At 44.2% G+C, this 22,806-nt stretch overlaps 1 protein-coding gene across 1 annotated transcript in view; it reads left to right on the forward strand.

Annotated features, from left to right (window-relative positions):
* The window catches only part of LOC122789761 (AMME syndrome candidate gene 1 protein-like), a 1,107,107-nt gene that overhangs the window by 698,327 nt on the left and 385,974 nt on the right, over nt 1–22,806 (forward strand). Inside the window, exon 13 of the mRNA XM_044057198.1 lies at nt 21,087–21,183. Coding sequence (XP_043913133.1) covers nt 21,087–21,183 — 97 coding nt within the window. The remainder of the gene's footprint in view (nt 1–21,086; nt 21,184–22,806) is intronic.

Here is a 22,806-nt window from a genome sequence, read left to right on the forward strand (position 1 = left end):
TAATGGAGTCTGCTGCATGTTTATACCTGAGCTATGGAAGAAGAGTGCATCACAGACCCAAGACTTTGATAAGGTCACAACTGTACTTTCTATCACTTGTTCTATATGTAAACTCCAAACCAAAAGAATTTTCTTAGCTTGGCCATGAAATCTACAAATTCCTTTTGTTCTCCCCTACACACAAATAATAGATAATCAATAAAACGCCTGAACATTATCACATTATTTTTTGAAAAAACATGTGGGGTAAATGAACATATTCTCAAAAAAGGCTATAAACAATATGGCATATGATGGGGCAAATGCTGCCCCCCATCGCTGTCCCCTCTAACTGTAAATAAAATGTTTGTCAAACATAAAATAGTTGTGTGTTAGGGCATATTCTAACAGTTGAAAAATATATGCAGTTCTAGGGCCCGCCCCCATTATTTTCACAATTGCTTCCAAACCCTTGTCTATTTTAATATTTGTGTAGAGTGACTTAACATCCACACAAGCAAGATAATAATCTGGACTCCATTGGATCTTCCGAATACACTCCAAAACGTGCAGTATTTTTAACATATGATTGAATGCTAGGAAGAAAAACCTTAAGTTGAGAATCCAAGAAAATGCCACTATTTTGCAAAAATGCTCCCACTCCCGAAACTATTGGTCTCCCAGGGGGTTTGGTAAGTGATTTCTGCAACTTAGGAATTGCAAAAAACTTTGTATCTCTTGGATTTTTTACATACAACTTTTTGACATCAGTTTGATTGAAAAAAAAACAAGTCTTTGTCCTCTTTCCAACAACTCAAGTAAACCTTCATTAAACACATTCATTGGATTAGCTTGCATTTTCTTATAAACTTCGTCATCAGACATCAACTCTAACACCATGTTGTTATATTCTTTCCTTGTCATTACAACCCAGTTACCCCCCTTGTCTGCGTGTGTAAAAACATAATATTCAGTTAAACCACGAAGCTGCTTCAAAGCTTCCCACTGTTTTTTTATTTGGATTCCAAATACTTGGATTCCTACTGAAATTATTGTTTGCAACTTCTGTTTACACAGCACATTTTCAAACATATTAACAGCCATAGACATTTTGGGAGGCAAAAAGGAGCTTACAAATGGAACTTGGCCTGCCACAGTATAAGTCTCTGTCCATCCCCCCAGTCCTGGATGTGGTGGAGGATGTCTCTTTGAAATCTGCATTCACTTCCCCCTGACCCCAGGAAACCAGACAGAAGATATAGTGTGCAAGACACCCACAAGTATCTTTTTAAAAACCCTGCAGCTGTCCCAGAGGTCATTACTCAGTGTCCTAAGGGGGTCTAGAGCTAGCTCCTCTAAAAACCCCATTCCAACTGATAGAGAGCAGAGCCTTAGACTAGGCAAGAAGGTCTACACTTCGGCTACCTTAGCCATTTGAGCTCTGAATTGTCAATTTCATGTGCTGAAATACCAGCAAAATGTACCGTAATTATTAAAACAGAAAATGTCCACCCTACCAGACAGCAGTGCAACTAGGGAACTAGCAGATCTCGTACTTTCTAGTTCCCAGGTAGCCAAACATTCCCTGCATTGTGGGTTTGATGCCTTGGAGGCTTCCAGCAGGGCTGCAGTTGCTGGCTGTGTAATCAGAAGGTATACCTGGTTAAGGGAACAACCTTTGCCTAACCAGGTAAAGTCCAAGATGTTATGTTGTCCTATCTCGCCTTCATTCTTGCTGGTTGGGTTGAGAACCGAGAATCTGTTCCGACGCTGCTTGTACTAAAGCTCGAGAGCTTCCACTGGCTCGAGGCAATACCCTATCCCATGATGCTTAGGGAGATTACCCAGACCTCGTTTGCTGCTAAACAGATCAGGTGCTTCCTACTAGGCTTAGGCTAAGTGGAGTCTTTTTTTCCCCCTCATTTCTGCTAGTTTTGTCCAAATTAGAGTATTTGGTTAATCTGTGCTTCTGTTAGTGTTTACTTCGGTATTTGACTTTCTCGCAATGTTGGTGTTACTGCTGTGGTTGGCTGTTGTACTTTTGCTAGGCCGTTACCCTTTCCCTATCCCACCTCCAATTTCTTGAAGAGAATTATTGTTGATTTTTTTTTTTTTATATTAAACTATCCTGTCACCCCTTTTATAGCGTAAGGAGTTCGTTTAAGTTAGAGAACTTTTTTTCCACCCGTTTAAATTAGAGGGCTTCTCCCCTTTCCCTGCCATTTCTCTTAGAGGAGTAGCCATTTAAGTTAGAGACTTCTCCTCTGGCTAGAGATGGCTGTTTGAGTTAGAGTTTTCCTCTAGTCTCCCAAGTTGGTCTCTCTCTTATTCTTGTGTTCTGTTAAAAAAAAAAAAAAAAAAAAAGTTTGCTATTTTCCTGTTTGTTGTTGATTGTAGACTATTAGGTTAGCCGTGTACAAAGATTCTAAAGAAACTAAGCCTTCGGGCTTTAAGAAGTGTGACCGTTGCAGCCAAAAAATGTCCCTGTCAGATGGGCTCACCAGTTGTGTGTACTATTTGGGTGCGGTCCATCTGCAGGAGTCCTGCTTTTTCTGCCACGCTTTCAGTGCCAGGGTTTTGTTAGAGAGGAAAAATAAATTGATTTTTAGGTGGTTGCTGAAGGTTCCTTTCTCTGAAGCATTAGAAGGAAAACAGAGTTCCTCCAGTCTCAACAGTCTCAGTCCCCTAGATCTGACAAATCCTCAGAGACCTGCTGCCACAGCTCTGGAATCTGAACCATCAAAAAGGCAGGCTAAGGGTACACCATCGGACCTGAAGGCTTTTGGGCCTGAAAAGGCTACCTCTTTGGCTCTGCTGGTTATTTTGGAGCTGACAGAGTGTCGCATATGGAGCCGGTCTCCTCAGCCTTACACACCTATTTTACAGTCCATTAAATCCTCGACCCCATCCTCTTGGTCCTCCAGAAGTCTCTCAGATGACTATGTGGAGCGGGTGGTCAAGAGGTTGTTACAGACTCCGGCACTGGCCAAAATTCTGTCAAGCCCAGAAGGATTCGGGTATGACAAATGCCACTTCCCCTTTTTCGATTCCTCCTCTCATCCATGTGGTGGCTTCGGAGCCAGTGTTTGGATTTGATCGTAGTAGAACCATCAGGGCCAAGATCCACTCTCGGTTCTTTGGTCCTGATTTCTGCTTTGACCTCCTTGGTGCCTTCGTCCATTAAGGGATCTAGGGGCTGACGCTCACTCATCTGGTCCGGGGAGGAGAGCCGGGTTGAAGAGTTTTCCGAACTGATTCTCCCTTTCGGGGCTTCAGCGTAGGTGAGCTCGGCGCATACAATTGGCCTTGGAGTCCACTGCCTTGGTTCAGGGGGAGTGTCCCGGTTCTTTGGAGCCGGGAGCTCCCTTGGAGCTGGGCCACAGTGCTTTCGAGGTTATGAGGAGAGTGCTGTCATCCCAGACAGCTCCACTGTCAGATCAGAGTACTCTTCCCCCAAAAGCACCAGAGTCTGTCTCTGCACCACCTCTCCCTCTCAAGCGTAGAGACCCGAAGTCCTAGGATGCCCCACTGGGGTGCTTCCATCTCTTCCGAACCATCCCCTGAGTACCCCTCTGAGAGGCACCTCGGAAGAGAACATGTAAGGAGAAACATCTAGACTCCCCTGAAGAGTATCACTTCAGAGACAGACCTTGATGATTCAGAAGGGTCCCCCTCTGAGGATGTCTCCTTTGCGGACATCCTAAGGATCCTTACGCAGAGAGGTGGCTGGAAGTCCACCCTTCTGAGGATGAGTCCATGTACCTGGAGGCTTTTGGGTCTCATCCTTCCACCTCTTGGGTGACTCCACCTTTCGAATAGCTCCTGAATGTAGTCATTCGGAAGTCATGGGGCTCTCCAGAGTCTGTGGAACCTGTTCGGAGGAGGCCATATAAGTTTATTACAGCGCCCTCTGACAATAAATTCCTCACAAAAGGTCTCCCGGAGATGCTGTGGTGGTGGTGGCGGCGGCCACCAAAAAGGAATTGTCTGAGTTGTCCTCATCTGTCCATCCACCAAATCAAGAATCACGTGCGATGGACAGGTACGGAAAGCATATGTTCTTGTCAGCAGCCTTTACCCTCAGGTCACCGAACTGCTTGACCTATTTTACCAGACTGCAGAGGGATCTCCTGAAAGAGTTGAGAGATACCCTCCAAGGTTCTACAGCTGCGGAGGTTTCAGATAAGGTGACCTCTCAGCTTTTACCTTAAATTCGGTGGTAAACTCCTCCATGCGGCTTATCTCTTATGCGGCTGATGGAGTGAGTAGGGCAGCGGGTATAGGAATCTCCTTAAGGAGGTATTCCTGGATGTGCTTATGCGAGTTTGCAGAGCCCTTCAAGTCTTCCTTCATCGGAGCCCCATTTGATGGCTCGTTGTTCGGGCCAGAAGTGTAAGAGACTCTGACCAGGTGCAAGCAAGAGGGAAAGACTCTTTCTGCCATGGGAGATCGTTTTTTTTTCCCTCCCTAGCAGGCCTTACCCCAAAGGCCAGAAGGGGGAAAGATGTGGTTCCGTAAGTCCCAAAGAGCCTTTCCAGATGGATGTGGTGATTCTTCCCCCCAGGGGCAGAAAGGGAAACTGCAGTGGAAGACAACAACTTCACAGCAGATGGGGGTCCACAAAATCAGGGCGACGGGGATACATTCCTTGGTAGGCCCTTCCAGCGCTCCTGAAAGGAGGCCCACCTGTCCACCTCTGGAGACAGTCAAGGGTCACTTGTCACTGTACCCAAACGCATGGCTAAGCATAAATGACAAATGTGCACACATGGTCTTATCTAGAGGCTACTGTGTACCCTTTTCCTCTCCCCCTGCAGAAAAAAGGTCAGTCCCAAATGTTACACCCAGTCAGGTGGACCAGGTAACCCTAGAAATTCAAAGGTTGCTAGAAAAGAGTCATCCAAGAAGTCCCCACAGACCAAATCGGATCCGGAACTTACTCAAGGTTCTTTTTAGTTCCAAAAAAAGACAGGGGACTGTAGGCCCATTTTGGATCTCGGCAGACTATACAAGTCTGTAAATAAAAAAAAAAAAAAAAAAAAAAAGTAAAAGTTCCAGATGGTGACACTGCTGTCTGTACTCCCCTTTCTGGGAAAAGACAATTGGATGTGTTCGATAGATCTCCAAGATGCGTGCTACCATATAAAGATTGACAGGTGATCCCGTAGTCACTTGCACTTTTGGCAGGGAGCCAGTCATTACCAGTTCTGGGCTCTGCCCTTTGGTCTCAATACAGCCCCCATGGTGTTCACCAAATGCATGGCAGTAGTCACGGCTCACTTGAGGCGTATAGGATTCCGGGTGTTTCTGTACTTGGGCTACTGGCTCCTGACTGCAACCATGAGCATCTACTTACCAGAGCAAGAGACACCACCATTCACCTTTGTTCTCAGCTAGGCATTACATTAAATTTCAAAAAGTCTGTCTTGTTGCCATCACGACATATTGTGTTTATAGGAGCAGAATTAAACTCAAAAGAAATGGTAGCCAAACTTCCCTTCCGACAGGATACAAACCCTATACCAACAAGTACAGACCATCTTCACAAAGAAGGACGTACAGGCAAAGGTTCTAAAGATCTTGGGTACCATGGCGGCTGTGATAATCTTGGTACCGCACACACGCTTACACATGAGAGTTTTCCAGTGGTTGCTTTTCAACCAATGGTCCATGCAAGAACTGCCCATGTCCCACAAGATTATCATAACGGAATCATGCAACAGAGACCTCCGCTGGTGGCTTCATTCTTCTTAGGGCATTCTGGGCGTATAGTTCATCCTCCCTCAACCAGTAGCTACAGTGGCCACAGACGCTTCCCAGATTGGGTGGGTGGGGGGGGTATCTGGGGAAGATGGTCTAAGGAGTTTGGCAAGAATACGAGAACCACTTGCATATAAATGTCCTATAGATGAGAGTGGTGCTGTTAACATTGCAGGCATTTCATGACTCCCTTCTACTAGAAACTATTGCAATCCAGACAGACAATGTCAGTCGTGTGGTATATAAACAAACAAGTGGGAACCAGATCTTACCCCTTGTGTCAAGAGGCTCGGAGAGTATGGCAGTGGGCAGTCGCATCCCATTAATTTTTAATAGCAGTGCATAGCCTGGGGAGATCCAACGTGATTGCAGACTAACTCAGCAGGGCTATTCTAATGCCTCACGAGTGGTCCCCGAAACAGGAAACTGCGAAACAGATTTTTTTCGCAAGTGGGGCCAGCCTTGCTGCAACCTTTTTGCCATGTCCATAAATGCAGCAGCTATTTTGCCCTAATCCCCCCTCCAGGGGAGTCACCAAGGGATGCAGGTACATGATTGGCCCCCAGGTCTCCCTTTATACCTTCCCTCCATTTCCCTTAATCTCCAAAGTTCTTCTGAAAGCCAGCATGTTGGGAAGCAGGTTAATACTCATTGCCCCATACTGGCCTCGACAAATTTGGTTTCCCTTCCTATGGCCCCATCTACAAGAGGATCCATGGATTCTGGACCCAGTTCCAGACCTTCTGACTCATCCATCAGAGACCCTGCATCCCTCCATGAGAACCCTTAAAATGACAGCTTGGCTGCTACACTTCCACTCTTAGCCAGGCTTCCGGATATATCCCCTGCTGTGAAACGTATTCTGATCTCATCCCACAAAACGGCGACTAGAAAGCTTTACGCTAGCAAATGGAAGAGGTTTTCTTGTTGGGTTTTCAGCAATGACATTGATCCTTTCATGTCCCCTGTAACTTCTATTTTAGACTTTTTAGCTAAACTCTGCAAGAAGGTGCAGCAGCGGCTGTCATACAAGTTCAGTTGGCTGCTATATCAAACTACTATATTGGAGAAATGGGGTTCAAGATTATGTCCCATAAACCGTGCAAAGCCTTTTTGACGGGCACTTTTTTTGCTTAGGCCTCCAGTAAAAGCACCACTAGCCCCCTGGGACCTCAATTTGGTATTATATACCCTAATCCTGCCACCACATGAACCGGCTTCATCCTGTCATCTGAAGTTTCTAACATGGAAAACAGTCTTTTTGGTGGCCATCACGTCACCTTGGCAGGTCACAACTCCAGGCATTGTCTATACATCCCCCTTACTTGGTTTTCCATAGAGACAGAGATGTTCTTCATCCCACATTGCTGCAGTCCTAACACTTGGGTAGTCTGCTGTCCCAGTCGGCCCGAATACCAAAGTATAAGGCTGACGTCGGTCAGGGCGCATTAGTCTGACGTCAGGACTTCAGGGTACAAATGCGCATGACCGACGTCATATCCTCAGTCTTTTTTGCCGCATGGTCCGATGCAGAAGCAGTATTGCGAGTGCAGGTTGGCGTTCTGAAATTTTCTGAAGTCGGAGTTTCAGACCGAATCAAAGTTGGCTAAGTACCCCGTTGGGGAATATTTTGGTTTTTTCTTGCCTCAGTATTTAACCGGATGTCAGAAAAAGTGAATAATTGTATTTTTTGTGGGAGACTGCGCTCAGCTTGCAACTAAATCTTCAGGCAAGGTTTCTGCCGGGAGCACAGAACTCCTTAGCAGATGTGTTAAGCAGGCAAATCATGGATCCCCACGAGTGGAAACTGGATCTTCATGTATTTCGAAAATTGACAGTGTCATGGGGAACTCCAGACATAGATCTGTTCGCTTCTCCACTAAACCACCAGCTGACAAAGTTTTGCACGAAAAGGTTTCATCACACAGCTTGGAAAGTGGATGCTCTTTCTTTCAGTTGGAAAAATCTTCATGTGTACGCCTTTCCGCCTCTGCCTCTCCTCCCAAAGGTACTCCTAAAGGTCAGACAAGACAAGCCAAGGATGATTTTAATAGCTCCAGATTGGCCTCGACAACACTGGTACCCATTACTGAGGAGTCTGGTAAGGAAGCCTCCATGGCCTTTACCTTTGATTCCACACCTATTGTCTCAGAGGGACGGTCATCTACTCAATGTCAAGCTTCACTCTCTTCATCTAACAGCCTGGCATATTCTGTTTTGAACCACAACAGGTCTCAACTTCCTCAACAAGTTTTGAATGTGATTTTGGAAGCCAGGAGACCTAGTACAAGGAAAGTGTATGCAGACAAATGGAAGAGATTTTTATTTTGGAGTGCAGCAAAGGATTTGGAGGTTTCTGAGCCTAATTTGAGTGTGGCTCTTCAATATCTTACTGAGTTATTGGACAAAGGTTTGTCTTTCTCTTCCATCAAGATTCATGCTGCAGCAATTTCAGCTCGCTATGATTGTGACCCACCATTGTTTTCTCATCCTTTGTTTAAGCAATTTCTTAGAGGGGCAAAGAATATAAGACCCCCACGTAGAGCTCCTACTCCTGCTTGGGACCTCAATTTTGTGTTGGAGAAACTTACTCTACAACCTTTTGAGCCTGCGGCTACTGCTGAATTGAAATACTTGTCATGGAAGACTGCTTTTTTGTTGGCCATTACTTCTGCAAGAAGGGTTTCTGAATTGCAGGCCCTTATGACGGTTGAGCCTTTTTTGATTTTCCATAAGGATAGGGTATCATTACGTACTAATCCTTCCTTTATGCCTAAGGTGGTCTCTAGTGTGGCTTTAAACCAAACTATTCATTTGCCCACTTTTTATGCAGATCCCCAAAATAAGGGGAAAAGATTTTGCACACTTTAGATGTACACAGGCAGTTGCGTTATTATTTAAGCAGGACTAGGATTTTAGGCAGTCTCAGCAGTTGTTTGTTTCTTTTGCTTTGAGTTCTCAGGGCAAGCCTGTGTCAAAACAAACTATTTCTAAGTGGATTGGGTTTTGCATTGCATTTTGTTATTCCCATCATGGCAAGGAGATTCCAGCTGGGATTAGGCCTCATTCCACTAGGGCTACTGCCACTTCAACAGCATTTCTAAGGGGGGTGGCAACTAAGGATATTTTGGAGGCAGCTACTTGGAGTTCAGTGCATACTTTCTCTAAGCATTATCACCTTCCTCTCTACTCTAAATCTAGGGCTGGTTTTGCCACGGCTATTTTGCAGGGCATGTTGACAGCTCCAGCTTCTTTATGATTTGCCAGCCTCCCTTACCTCTGCTTTGGGATTCTACCCAAGTGTTAGGACTGTAGCAATGTGGGATGAAGAACATAGTGCAGTTTTGTACCTACCATAAATGTAGATGTTCGAAGATCCACATTGCTGCAGTCCAATTTACCCTCCCTCCTTCCCCTCTGTGTTTAGGGGTGGTTGTGTGGGTGGGGTTGTACTTTTGTAAATTGTATATATTGTATATATATTTGGTACAGGAGTGTTTGGTGTTTTTTGGTTTTGGCCTTATCTTTTTAGGGTCTTCTGACATCTGGGGCAAGAAAAGACTGAGGATATGACGTCGGTCATGCGCATTTGTACCCTGACGTCCTGACGTCAGACTAATGCGCCCTGACCGACGTCAGCCTTATACTTTGGTATTCGGGCCGACTGGGACAGCAGACTACCCAAGTGTTAGGACTGCAGCAATGTGGATCTTCGAACATCTACATTTATGGTAGGTACAAAACTGTACTTTTCCCTGAGAACGAATACATCATTCTTGCCCAAAGTTTGCTGTGAAGCAAACTTGAATCAATCTATTGATCTACTGGTTTTCTTCCCAAACTATGGCAACAAGGCAGAATATAATTTACACCAATTAGATGTACACGGACAGTTACGCTTCTACCTGGACAGAACCAAAGGATTCAGGAAATCTCCTTTTCAGATAAAGAAGGGTGCCCCAATATCAAAGGTCACCCTCTCAAAGTGACTTACTGATATCATTGCCTGTTCATATACTTCCCAAAACAGACAACTGCCTGGAAAAATAAGAGGTCATTCAACGAGAGCCATGGCAACCTCATTTGCCTTTCAAGCTAGACTACCTATGGATGCAATTTGTGCTGCAGCGACGTGGGTAAAACCTCATACCTTTATCACTCATTACAAAGTAGATTTGGGCTTCATTTGGATCCACTGTTCTGAAGAGTTTGTTCCTTTGAGCCACCCAAGAAAGAAGGTGCTAGGGACGCTGTCCCAACCAGCAAGAATGAAGGCGCGATAGGAGAACATAACGTAAAGAAGTTTACTCATCATGATGTTCCAGGTTTGTTGTCCTTCTAGCCTTCATTCTTGCTTCCCACCCTCCTTCCTCCAACCTTCACTCCTGGAGGATGGAGAGGCTTCTGTCAGTTTGGAACTTATGTTCTCTGATTTCCTTATTCCTAGGTCACACATGTTCATATATGTATTATGTTGTGTATATAACTGTTACTGTGTACAGTATTTGCAAACAAGATCTGGGTAATCTCCCTAAGTATCATGGGATAGGGTATTGCCTCAAGCCAGTGGAAGCTCTCAAGCTTTAGTATAGGCCGAGTTAGAACTGATTCTCAGTTCCAAACCCAACCAGCAAGAATGAAGGCAAGAAGGGCAGCAAATGTGGAATGTTATGGTGAGTACATAACTTCTTTTTATTAGATGAGGACTAGCTGTTTGGACCTAAAGCTGATGAGGTTATTAATACATTGGAAAACAAGGCCAAGTCTATGCAGGCTGTGAAGGATTTCTTGCAGATACAGCCTCCCAGGTTCAATAGGAACTTCTCCACAAAGCATTGGTCCTTTCCTACCCAAACAAAACCTGTACAGAGGAAGGGGTGCAGGGACAGCCCTTCTAGGCACCAGTTACAAAGCCAACAGAGATCCAGACAATGGACCACTGCAACACTTAGGCAAGGGAGTTCTAAGCCCACTTCCTTCTCCAATGATTCACAATGACTCTTCCCCCTTCCCCTCCGCCCCAGAGAGACTAGGAGGAAGACTTTCCCTCTTCCTTCAGAATTGGCAAATCATCATCTCAGATCTATGGGTCCTAAAAATTATTACCAGAGGGTATAGATTCTCTTTCAAAGAAAACCCCAGATATTCAGGCTTCCCGGATGTACCAGCAAATCAAAGGGCAAAAAGAAATCTGTCAGATCCAAAAGTTTTATTCCCAAGGTGACATGTCACCTGTACCAAAGAAACAGGCTGAAAAAGGTCTTCATTCCAGACTGTTCCTGGTACCCAGAAAGGAGGACACCTGGCGCCCTGTTCTAGACTTATCCACTCTGACTCTGTCCCTCCTGGTCCCGAAATTCAAAATGCTGACCCTACACAAGCTCTTACCAATGTTGATACCTCTTGCTTGGCTAGTGACCCTAGATCTGAAGGATGCCTACCTCCATATTCCCATAAGAAAATCCTGCAGGAGTTTCCTGCGCTTCAGAGCAGGGTTCACAACACTTTCTCTGCTCTTCCCTTTGGTTTATCCACTGCTCCCAGAGTCTTTACCAAGTGCCTGGCTTCTGTCATTGCCTTTTGCAGACAGAAGGGCATACAGATTTACCTCCCCCCCCCCCTACCTGGACGACTGCCTCATTCAGGCAGACACTAAGGACAGACACCTGCAGGACCTCACCTTTGTTCAAACTCTCCTAACATCCCTGGGATTCACTGTTAACCAAGAGAAATCCCAATTTCACCCCACAAGAAGATTAACCTTCCTGGGAGCTCTACTGGACACTTCAATGCAAACAGCCTCCCTCCCTCCAGAGAAGCAGAGCTTCCTCCACTCTTACTTTATACAGCTGGCCCGCAGGCCCCACCTCACCCGCAGGCCCCACCTCACAGCAAGGAATCAGTCATTGGAACACCAGCTGCCCCTGATTCCTTGCTTACTGAAGGAGCTCTTATGATGGGCAGAGGTGTGTACCCTGAACAAGGGTCTACCCTCAGGGCATTTGTGAACAGGAGGTTCAGGGCCTCCATATCAACCTAAAAGAAGTGCTGGCGGTGCACAAGATGATCCTAGCTTTCAAAGAAAATCTGAGATCAGGAGTGCTCATAAGACTGACAACAAAACAGTAATGTACATCAACAAGCAGGGAGTACTCATTCTTATCCACCTATGTCGCTTAGCTATGTAAATGTGGCAGTCAGCTTAAAATCTGGGACTGCATCTGATAGCTCATTATATCCCAGGGAAACAGAACACCCCGACAGTTAAGCGGAAGCCTCCTGGATCCCCACGAATGGCAGCTGAACAGGGGGGGGACCCCAGGCATAGACCTTTTTGCAACCTCAGAAAACCACCAGCTAACCAAGTTCTGCTCCAGAGTGTTCCATCCAGAAGCGTAGAGGGTGGACGCCCTAGCCTTTCTCTGGGGCATCCTGTTTGTGTACACACCCACCCCCTCCCCCCTTGCCCCTGATTCCCAGGGTTCTTAAGATCAGGGAGGAAGGACCAAAAGCTATTCTCATTGTCCCAGACTGGCCCAGACAACACTGGTACCCCTTGCTCCTCAGTCTGGCCAAAGAACCTCCCATGAATCTGCCACTCACAGCAAATCTAACTCAGGAGAAACCTCCCCACACTCAAGCTGTCCGAATGGCTGATGTGCCAAAACTGGATGACACCACAGCCTTCAGCAAGCAGGTTCTGAATAGCATTATGGAGGCCAGAAGGCTCAGCACCAGAAAATCCTACTCCGCCAAATGGAAAAGATTTACTATCTGGTGCCAGAGCAAGGGCAACAACAGCACCCATGCCGCTCTGCCATTGGTTCTGGACTACCTGGCAGAGCTTCTAGAAAAGGGACCGTCTTACTCCGTCATCAAGACACATGCCTCTGCTATCTCTTCTTTGTCCAGTCGGATCAGCCCATTTTTTCTCAACACCTGTTAAAACAGTTCCTTAGGGTTGTAGTACACATCAGACCACCTAGAAGGACACCTGCTCCAGCTTGGGATCTAAACTTTGTCCTGGAAAAATTGACTTTACCTACTTTTGAGCCAGCTGCTTCAGCCGACCTAAAGTACCTTTCTTGGAAAACTGCCACCTTGCTGGCCATCACTTCAGCCAGGAGAGTTTCTGAGCCGCAGGCCCTTGTGCCACTGAGCCCTTCATCATTTTCCATGCTGACAGAGTGTCTCTTAGGACCAACCCCTCCTTTATGCCTTAAGTGGTCTCCAATGTTACCCACAACCAGGCCGTCCATCCCCCTACCTTCTTTCCCAACCCCCAAAATAAAGGGGAAAGAATTTTGCATACCCTAGATGTGCACAGACAATTGAGATATTACCTGGATAGCACCAAGTCAGTCAGAAAGTCTGAGCAGGTACTGGTTTCTTTCACTCCTGGGGCAGAGGGGAACCAACTTCCTAACAGACCATTTCTAAATGGATCACTCATTGCATCCATTTCTGCTATTCCTTTCTTTGAAAGGATCATCCCAAATTAATCACCTCACATTCCACTAGGGCAGCCTCTACTTCCACTGCCTTCCTGAGAGGGGTTCCAACCAAGGATATTTTGGGAGCAGCTACCTGGACATCCATCCACACATTCACCAAGCACTACCAGCTGGCTACCTTCTTCAAGACAAGGGCAGTCTTTGCATCTGCAGTCCTGCAGGGCATTCTGGCATCCCCTTAATGTAGTGCTTGCTTTAAACCCCTCTTGTCCTTCCTCCACCCTTTTTTCTCAGCTTTGGGAATCTTCCCACAAGTGATGACTGCAGCACCGAAACACGAAGAACATAGTACAGTTGTGTACACTTAACCATAAATGTAGATTCGAGTGTGTTCACTGTTGCAGTCCTGTTTCCCTCCCACCTTCCCCGTTTATTATCTCTTTCTTGGGGGCTCATGCCTATTGGGGGGAAAAACTGATGTAATGGTGTCAGCTGCCTCATTTTATAACCCTGATGTCAGTCTCAGTCACCAGACAGCCAACGCAGGAGGGAAACCCTTTACTCTGGTATTCAGGCCGGCCGAGGACTACCCAGCAGGTATAACCCACAAGTGATGACTGCAACAGTGAATACACTCTAACATCTGCATTTATGGTAAGTGTACACAATTGTACTTTCTCCCACAAGAGTCGTGAGCCCGTGCTTCATCAAATGTTGCCTTCAGGCCTAAACCGAACACCTCTCCAAAGAAAGCAGCTTCCTCACAGCCTAGGCCTACTGGCTCGAATTCACAGGTTTACCAGCATGATCTTGTGAGATTGGTTGACGACCTTATTTCTGTTAGATCCAGACAGCCCCCATTTGATTCCTCCCCAGGAAAAATAAAAAAGGGGACACCCTTCCAAAGTCTTTTCTGACTCCGAGTCAGATGAGGATTCTGAGCAGGAGGATCCTGTCTTTGAAGAGGGTCCTTCCATTGCCGCCCTTGAAAATTTAGGACTCTGAAGAGAACCTGGCTTCTGTTTCCCGTCCTGAGTATTTCCTTCGGGGGAACCCTGCACACGTTGAGGGAACACTTTCCAAGATTACCCTCAGTCCAAGAAAAGGATAAGGGAATTTCTGTGCCTCCCAAAACATAAACCCCCTCACCATACCTCCTGTTTCAAAGGTAGTGGTTGATGATTTTCAGGACTGCCTTCCTCCTATTCCTAGAAAGCCTGACAGGTTTTATAGGGTTCTGGATTCACATAAGCATCTGTTCAAGAATCCTGTAACTGATCCTGAGGTTGTGACCCCTGATCCTTCAGGAGCCAAAGCTGGCTCCTCCAAAAACCTCTTGCTTAGAGGTGAAGTAGGGCCCTAGATAGATTTGGCAAAAAGGTTTACATGTCTGTTATCTTGTCTGTGAGGGCCTTAAATTGCCAGTTTCACATGATTAAATACCAGAAAACCTTACTGGATTAGATGAAGCAGAAATTTGTGACAATTGAGAGTAAGAGTCTCTCTAAAGCGTTACTGTGGACCTTTGCAATTTCCTGCTGTCAGGTAGCAAGACACACTATAATGTGGGTATGATGCAATGGAAGCCTCCTGCAAGGCTGCAGCTCCAGGCCGTGTGATCAGAAGACGTACATGACTGTGGGAGCAGGCCCTCTTAGACTCCCACGAGTGGCAAATGCATCAGGAAATATTTCTCAGTATTGTGAAAACTTGACCAGTGCCTCAAGTAGACCTTTTTGCCATCAAGAAAAATACTCAGAGAAGTTTTGCTCCAGGGACAAAATGGAATCAGTCTGGAAGACCGAAGATTTCTCTTTCCCTTGGATAGGCCTTTTCCTGTACACCTTCCCTCCGATTCCTCTGCTTCCCAGAGTATTCTAAAGATAAGGGAAGAGGGGCCAAGAGTAATTCTAATAGCCCCAGACTGACCTTGGCAGCACTGGTGTCCTCTACTTACTCAGCTTGACTAGCACAAACCCATGACAGCTGCCACAGAGTTTGGACTTTTTGACACAGGTTGAGAAAGATTGTACATCCCAACCTGCAGACTCTCAAATTTTCAGCATGAAGGATACCTTAACGTCTTGGTGGAACCCTATCCTAGGCAAACAGGTTCAGGATATTCTAAAAAAGGCCAGAAGGCCTAGCAGTAGGAAATCTTACTCTGCTAAATGGAAAAGATTATGCCTTTGGTGTGGGCAAAATGTACAGAGTCGTCATCTAGCCAAGATCCAGGTCATCCTGGCCTATCTGACCAGCCTGTTTGACAAAGTTCTGTCCTACTACTCCATATAAATCCATGCCTTGGCTATTTTGGTCAGCATTCCTGCCCAACCTCCAATATTCTCTCATCCTTTTTTGAAACAGTTTCTTCGAAGGGTGATCTTCATCAGACCACCCAGAAGGCCTCCAGCCCCACCCTGTGACCTTAATTTTGTTCTAAAGAAACCAACTCTTCCACCATTTTAACCAGTTGCTTCACTTGAGTTAAAATTCTTGAAATGAAAGACCGTCTTCTTCTTAGCCATCACGTCTGCTAGAAGGGTTTCTGAACTGCAGGTACTCATGTCAGTAGAACTTTTCCTTATCTTCCACCCAGAGTCTCACTCAAGACTATAACCCCTCCTTTATGCCCAAAGTGGTGACAGAGACCTGCTTAAATCAAGCCGTCCATCTGCCTTCTTTTTTCCCCAAGCCACAAAACAAAGGGTAAAGAATTCTCCATTCCTCGGATGTGCATAGGTAGCTCCATTACTATCTAGACAGAACAAAGACCATGAGGAAATTGGAACTGTTTGTGGCCTTTGCCACACTGGTTCTGAAGGGAAACCAGTTTCCATGCAGACGATTTCTAAATGAATCTCTCACTGTATTTCCTTTTGTTACAGCCATCATGGTAAAAAGCCCCCTGATGCTGTGAGGACACACTCTATTGGTGCTACTGCTGTCTCAACTGTCTTCCTTAAAGGGGTCCCTGCCAAAGACATCCTGGAAGATGCTATGCGGTTTGTAGTGCATACCTTTGCCAAACATTGCCACCTATAAGCATTTTCCAAGTCCAGAGCAGGATTTGATACTACCATTTTGCAGGGCATCTTCATCTTTCCTTAATCTGCCATCCTGCCTTCTCAGCTTTGGGAATCATCCCACAAGTCAAGACTGCAACAGTGAAACATGCAACATAGTACAGTTGTGTATACTTACCATAAATGTAGATGTTCAAGTGTATTCATTGTTGTAGTATTCTTTCCATCCCTCCACACACCCCCCCCCAGCCTACAGGGTAGGCTTGGACAAGCTTCTTCTCAGTCAGGAGAACCCTCTTCCTACCCTTCCCTTCCCTTCTTTAGGTTTCAGTGTTCCAGACTCTGGATTTCAAGGCCCGTCTGGGGTGGACTTCTACCTCTGGGGAAAGAAAAAAACAAGATCATGGTGCCAGCCGACTCCCCTTATACCCAAGTATACTGATGTCGGTTAGGGCATTCTCTGGCTGTAGGATGAAGGAGATTTTTCTCTGGTAGTCGGGCCGGCCAAGGGCTTCCACAGTGGGAAATTCCACAAGTCAGGACTGCAACATTGAATACACTTGACCATCTACATATATGGTAAGTATACACAACTGTACTGTATCAAAATGATAAATTTGAATAATCGTGGTCCATTTTCAGCATTCCCCTCTGTCTTTCCACTGCCTTAGATGGGTGTTGTATAGATGGTGTCCAAGTGTTTAATTTTTTACCCTTATGTATGATGTTACTGTTGTACTCCACTTTTGCATGACACACTACAAATTTGGATATGCAAAAAACACAGCATCTTGAGTAAAATGTCCTAATACTAAGCTGCGCAAGAAGAATGAGCCACGACCATTCAAATCTAATTATTATGGGAATAGTACATATCTTTCTTTTCAGATTGGAGACCTGATCAGTAATTCATTGTGACTCTTGTTGAGTTTTAGCTGTTGTAATGTGGTGCAGGCTAACACAGAAGGCCTTTGGCTAACAAAGTTCGCAGATGATTGCAAACTAGGAGCCATAATCAAGTCCCCAAATGATGTGGACATCCTATAGAAGGGCCTCACTGAGACAGATGTCTGGTGTCAGAGGCATGGCCTCAAGCTCAGTGCCAAACATTGCATTGTCATCCCCTTTGGTAAAAACTCTGTACCCATGAACTACCACAAAAACGGCAATCTACTTAATGCCGAATGTGTGATAAGAGACCTAGGGTCCCATGTGGACAGTAGTCTCTCCTTTGGTAATCACATCGCCACAGTAGTCAGAAAATCCTTCTATGTGGCACACCTCATCACAAAAGGGTTCTCATCCAGGAAAAGAGGTCATTGTTCCCCTCTACTTGGCACTATTTAGACCCATTAAAGAGTACAACTCCCCTTTTGGAATGTACCTCACAAGACATCTGCAGCAGCTGGAAAGGCCACAGAAGTACCTCACAAAGTGGATTACTGGCCTCAAACAGATGCCCTACACTGACCATCTTAAAAAACAACTCCAGCTTTACTCTGCAGCATATCGCCTACTCCGAGGAGATCTCTGCCTAACATATAAAGCTATGTTAAACCCAGAGCTGTTGGACATGTTACACTTAAAGAAATCCCAATCCCTCTGAGCTACACGCTCTAGGGACCTAAACCTTGTCACCACAATCAACAGGACATGCTGGAGGGATAGATGCCTGTCCCTGAGACTTCCTATACTCTGGAACAAGCTACCTATCTATGTCGAGCAAAGTTCCTCATTAGCACTCTTCAAGAAAAATCTTGATGAGTGGATGGGAAATGGGAAATACACCCCAGGGATCACTTCTGTGGCTCTGCTCGACAGGGGCACAGGAAATTAACTTTCTTGGGTGGCATAAGACAGGGAACCTTGTTGGCTAGGCTTACTTAGGCCCTGGGGCCGATAGTCTAGTACCTACCTATGAACCTATTAGCAATAACTGATGACGTCGGTATGGTATATTGAAATTTACCCATGGTTGGCGTGGTTTAATCACTAGGGTGAAGCCAGAGTGATTAAATAAAGCCAACCATAGGTAAATTTCAGTATACCACAACCACCAAGTTGGTTATTGCTATTATACAATGACATTATTTAAGAAAAAACATATTTACTTTTCTTAAATAATGTCTTTGTATAATGGCACATTACTGTTTTTCTGTGGCTGGTGGTATACTGCTTCCTTGTGTTGATGTACTGCGCATGCATATGGGACGTGCGTTCCCATGCATACCCAGTACATCAGTGCTCGTGGAAAGTAAGCAACAGAGAAAAGAAGAGCTCTGTAACTCTGCTTTTCCTTTTTTTTTTTTTTTTTTTTTTTTAAATTAAAAAACAAAAGTTTCGGGAAGTTTAGGGTAGGAGAAGAGAGAATGGAGGAAGTGCAAGGTAACTCAGGTACATGTTTTTAGTTTTAAACAACGTACCTGATTTCCCTTTTATTTTCTGCATGGCATCTCTCTCTTATGTCCAGAGTCCGGACTACAAATTTTGTTTTTAAAAAAAAAAAAGTTACAATTAAAGAATATACCAAAAGAAAAAAGTCTGGGCAACCAGACCATTTTCCTTTGGTATATACTGGGCTGGGCTGACCAATCAGCGTGCTGGTTTTAGAATGTTAATGGCCAATCGTATAATAGCAGATAATTAAGTACTAGTGTGGCAGAGTGAACTGACAGCCGTAAAAGATGTAACTTGCCTAGCAGTGCTACAGAAATGGCAGCCAGAAGACAAGTGCATTTCTAATCATCCAGCAGCTTTAAAATCTGTTAAACTCACTGTTGCTTTATTGTTTGTGGCAGCATGAAGTGCATTAACATTCACTGGAGTGGTTTGATTTCCATTGATTTGAGTTCTCTGCTGGTTTTTCTTTATGGCAATTTGAGCCTAGTTAGTTTTATAACTGATTTTGGACAGTTATTTATGGAAAGAGTATTTCAGCATTTTTGCCTAGACAAGAAGTACCAGTTTTCCCTGTACCAGCCACTCCATATACATTCTAGTGTTTTTATTGTTAACTTAAAGCCAGCTGCATAAGAAAAAAATACTCTCGTTTTTAAAATGGTTACTGAATATAATGTGTTAAAAATCGGGATAATGGAGCCTACCTATCTGTGTGCACCAATTATTGTACGACTTTGGGAAATATCTAAATTGTTTGATGGTAAGTTTTAGAGAGAAATTGAAGGGCCATTGTCGAGCTCTCTCTAGGAGTATGCAGTACTTTTTTTTTTCTTTAGGCTTTTCATCCCTTTTTAGTAGACAGAGCGATGTGGCACTTAGCCAGTCTGGAAACTAAACTAAAGTGACAGATGAGTTATGAGACACTCTGGAGACCTTACATGCTCTCTCTTCCTGACAGCAACATTGCACACATTGCGAGTTAAAAGTGGTGTATGTCCGAACTGAAGGGAGGGCTAAACGATTACTTCCTTATGCCCTTGCTCATTGCCAGAAGTCACCTCTGCATGCACCCTTCTCCAGCACAACACTATAGGCCTTCAGTAGAGTGATTTACCTCTGTGAGGAGGGGTAGATGGAGAAGGGAGCCGAGGTGCAAAGATGTAAAACGCTTGGCTTATACCATGTAAGGTTGAAAGTAGATCACTGGAAAATCCATCTTTTGATCACAACTTGGTGAAACTGAAAAAAAATCTGTGCATCAGTTGCACATATCAAAAACAAGTGTTTTTGTACAGGACAATCCCCCCCCCCCCCCAAACTTACATATAGCAACACCAGAGTTGTACAACATTGGCGTAGGGAGAAACTTCTCACAGCAGTATTGAGCAGTCACTTTTTTGAAAACACCTTTGAATTATCACTTGTGACGTAGACAAACTTAACATTTATACAAAAGTAATCAAACATTTATACAAACGTAATCAAGCCATATTAACAAGTTCACATTTACAAACATACTAGCTGATTATAGTAGATTGTGCCAAAGATGTCACCAAAATAGACTTGTTCTCTTGTGATGTTTTGCCACTTGTATAAACAATAGCACTAATAGAATGTGTCAAACACTGATGAGGTCTTGGGAGTTGTTAACTTGTATATGAATGCTCTTCAGTAGGTAATAAGTGCTCTTGGAAAAACTGAAACTTCTTATGACTTATTTAAAGCCCTAAGTAGACTTGGCTACTTTGAATGGTCTGTCTTGCACAAGTACTACCACTGTGTAAGATCTCTCTTAAGCCCCCCCCCCCCAAGTCAGAAAGACTGCCATAAAGAAGTTTGTTCTGAATGGTAGAGTTCATGTTGTGGAGTGCAACACTTATGTGGCCCTTGGTGGCCAACTACATGTAGGTGTCAGAGCTGAACTTGAACTAAGTGCTGTGTATGAGTATTTGGAAAAAAATGCTGTGCATCTTGCACTGAGAGTCTGATACAACCTAATACAGCATAGACTCCCAAATTGTGCCTTTCTTATTTATTTTATTGGCATGGCTAGTGAATTAGACTTCAAGTCGCCTTAATGTTTTCTTTCTGGAACAGTTTCTGTTTGTGTTATTGAAATCTGAACGCTCTTTTTTTTAACTACATGTTATCAAAATGTAAAGCTTTGGTAGACTCTTCTGAGAAATTGTGCATGTTGTACAATTGCCAGAAATGCAATTGTGTCCTACAACATAAAAGCTGAATTTGGGAACACCAGAAACCATATCTTAATATAGAAAAGCATTAGGTAGAATGCCCTTTCAGTGACTATATTTCTGTTTCTCATGTAAAAGTTAAATGTTTAGCTAAAGATGATTAAGGTATGGAGTCTCAGTTTACTGCTGTTTAGCCTGTTTCTTTATTTTTGTTCTTTTTGTATAAATATGCTGAGAGCTGTACTAACTGAATTGTTCAATTTTTTCAACAGGTTGGGACCACATTCAAACCATAGATTCCTTGTTGAGGAAGGGAGGATATAAGGCTCCTATCACTAATGAGTTCAGGAAAACCATTAAACTGACCAGGTACAACAAAAACAGTAAATTATTTTTAATTTATGACTTTTGCAGCACATAGTTTTCATAGAAACGTAGAACACGTAATACTGCACTGGCATGTAGTAATTTAAATGAATGTTGTTGTCTGCATGTACGTTATAGTAATAGTATTTACCTGCCATAGTTATTCCTAACCTTCCTGTTTTCAGACTGAAAGGGAATGTAATAGCAGTTGTGCTTATACCAACTCTTAACTGGTAGGTACAATTTCTAATTTTTAAGTTGCATTGGTGTGAAAAGGTGATACATCTTGAACTTTTAGTCTTTATTGGTCAGGGAGCTTCAAGTGGTGGTTGACTTGGGTCAGCAGTTCATTTTGTTTCAGTAGCAAAAAGTACATTAGGTACTATATGTGACACTTAGTGGTAAAGCAGTGATGCAGGTTCCTGGCAGTCAGTCTTGGATTTTCTGTTATAGTTTGGGATGTTTTCTCTTTTAAAAATAGTTTTTGCTACATGCTGTGCAGGCCTTATAGAAAGAGTAGGGGACACTAAACACAGTGGATGTCAGTGGTAATTATTTCTAAGGAGGGAAAAAGTGTGTACTGCTTTCTTGCTCAAGTTGCTTTTGTTGACCATATTAGTCCTATTAAACCTTGTGACCTAGTTTCAGAGACCCAAGTGATATTTGAGTCATTGATGAAATTTAACCAAAGCTAAAATCAGGCTGCAGCCAACTGGCACATTTTCAGGGGTAGTGCGAGACAGAAGAATGCCAAAGAAGCTGAAAAGCAAGATGTACAAAACAGTAGTGCAACCAGTACTTCTGCGTGGTACAGAAACTTTGTCAGTGACGGCAGAGCAGTTCAGGAAGGCAAAGGTGATGGAGTTGAAATTCCTGAGGCATATGGCAGGATACACACTGTGGGACAAACAAAAGAAATGATGACAGAGCAGAAGTCAGTGTAGCTCCAGTTGCAGGAAAAAGTCGAAGAAGACAGACTGGTGGTTCGAGCTCACACGCAGGAAAGCAGAAGACAATTTGGTTAAGATTTCTTAGAAGAGACGAAGAGCAAAGAGGAAACTAAGTCCAGCAAAGAGATGGATGAATAAGAGAGAACCTGTGCCAATCAGGCATGACTGTTGAAGGTAGGACAGTTTCACTGAATCAAGAACAATGGTGACAGTTGACACCATACTCTTGCCTCGTGTAGAAAATGTGGGTGGGGGAAAGGGGGCTGATGGTAATGAAATTTAGCCAAGACACAGCAGTACTTTTTTTCTCTCCTGTAAATGCTGTAAGATCTTTGACATTGAGTTACCGCCATCTTAGACAGGTGGGATATTTGTAAAAAAAAAAAAAATTATCAGAAGTGCAGCACTCCCCTGATGTTGCAGTGCTGTGTCAAAACTGACATACTGACATATGAATCCAGCCACAAGGTTTGGGAAGAGAACCAGCAGCTTTTTGATATTCCAAGAACCAACGGCAAATATGTATATTTTGTTGAGCCACTTATTCTGATGATCTTCGTGTTTCACTGTTGCAGTCATCACACTTGGTTTTATCTGCCTGCAGGTAGCCATCAGTCGGCCCAAATACCAGAGACTTAGTATTTCTGCGTCAGATTCTGTCGCTCCATGACTGATG

Source organism: Protopterus annectens, chromosome 15.part0, assembly GCF_019279795.1.
Source record: "Protopterus annectens isolate FY-2018-M chromosome 15.part0, PAN1.0, whole genome shotgun sequence".
In the NCBI taxonomy this organism is placed as follows: Eukaryota; Metazoa; Chordata; order Ceratodontiformes; family Protopteridae; genus Protopterus; species Protopterus annectens.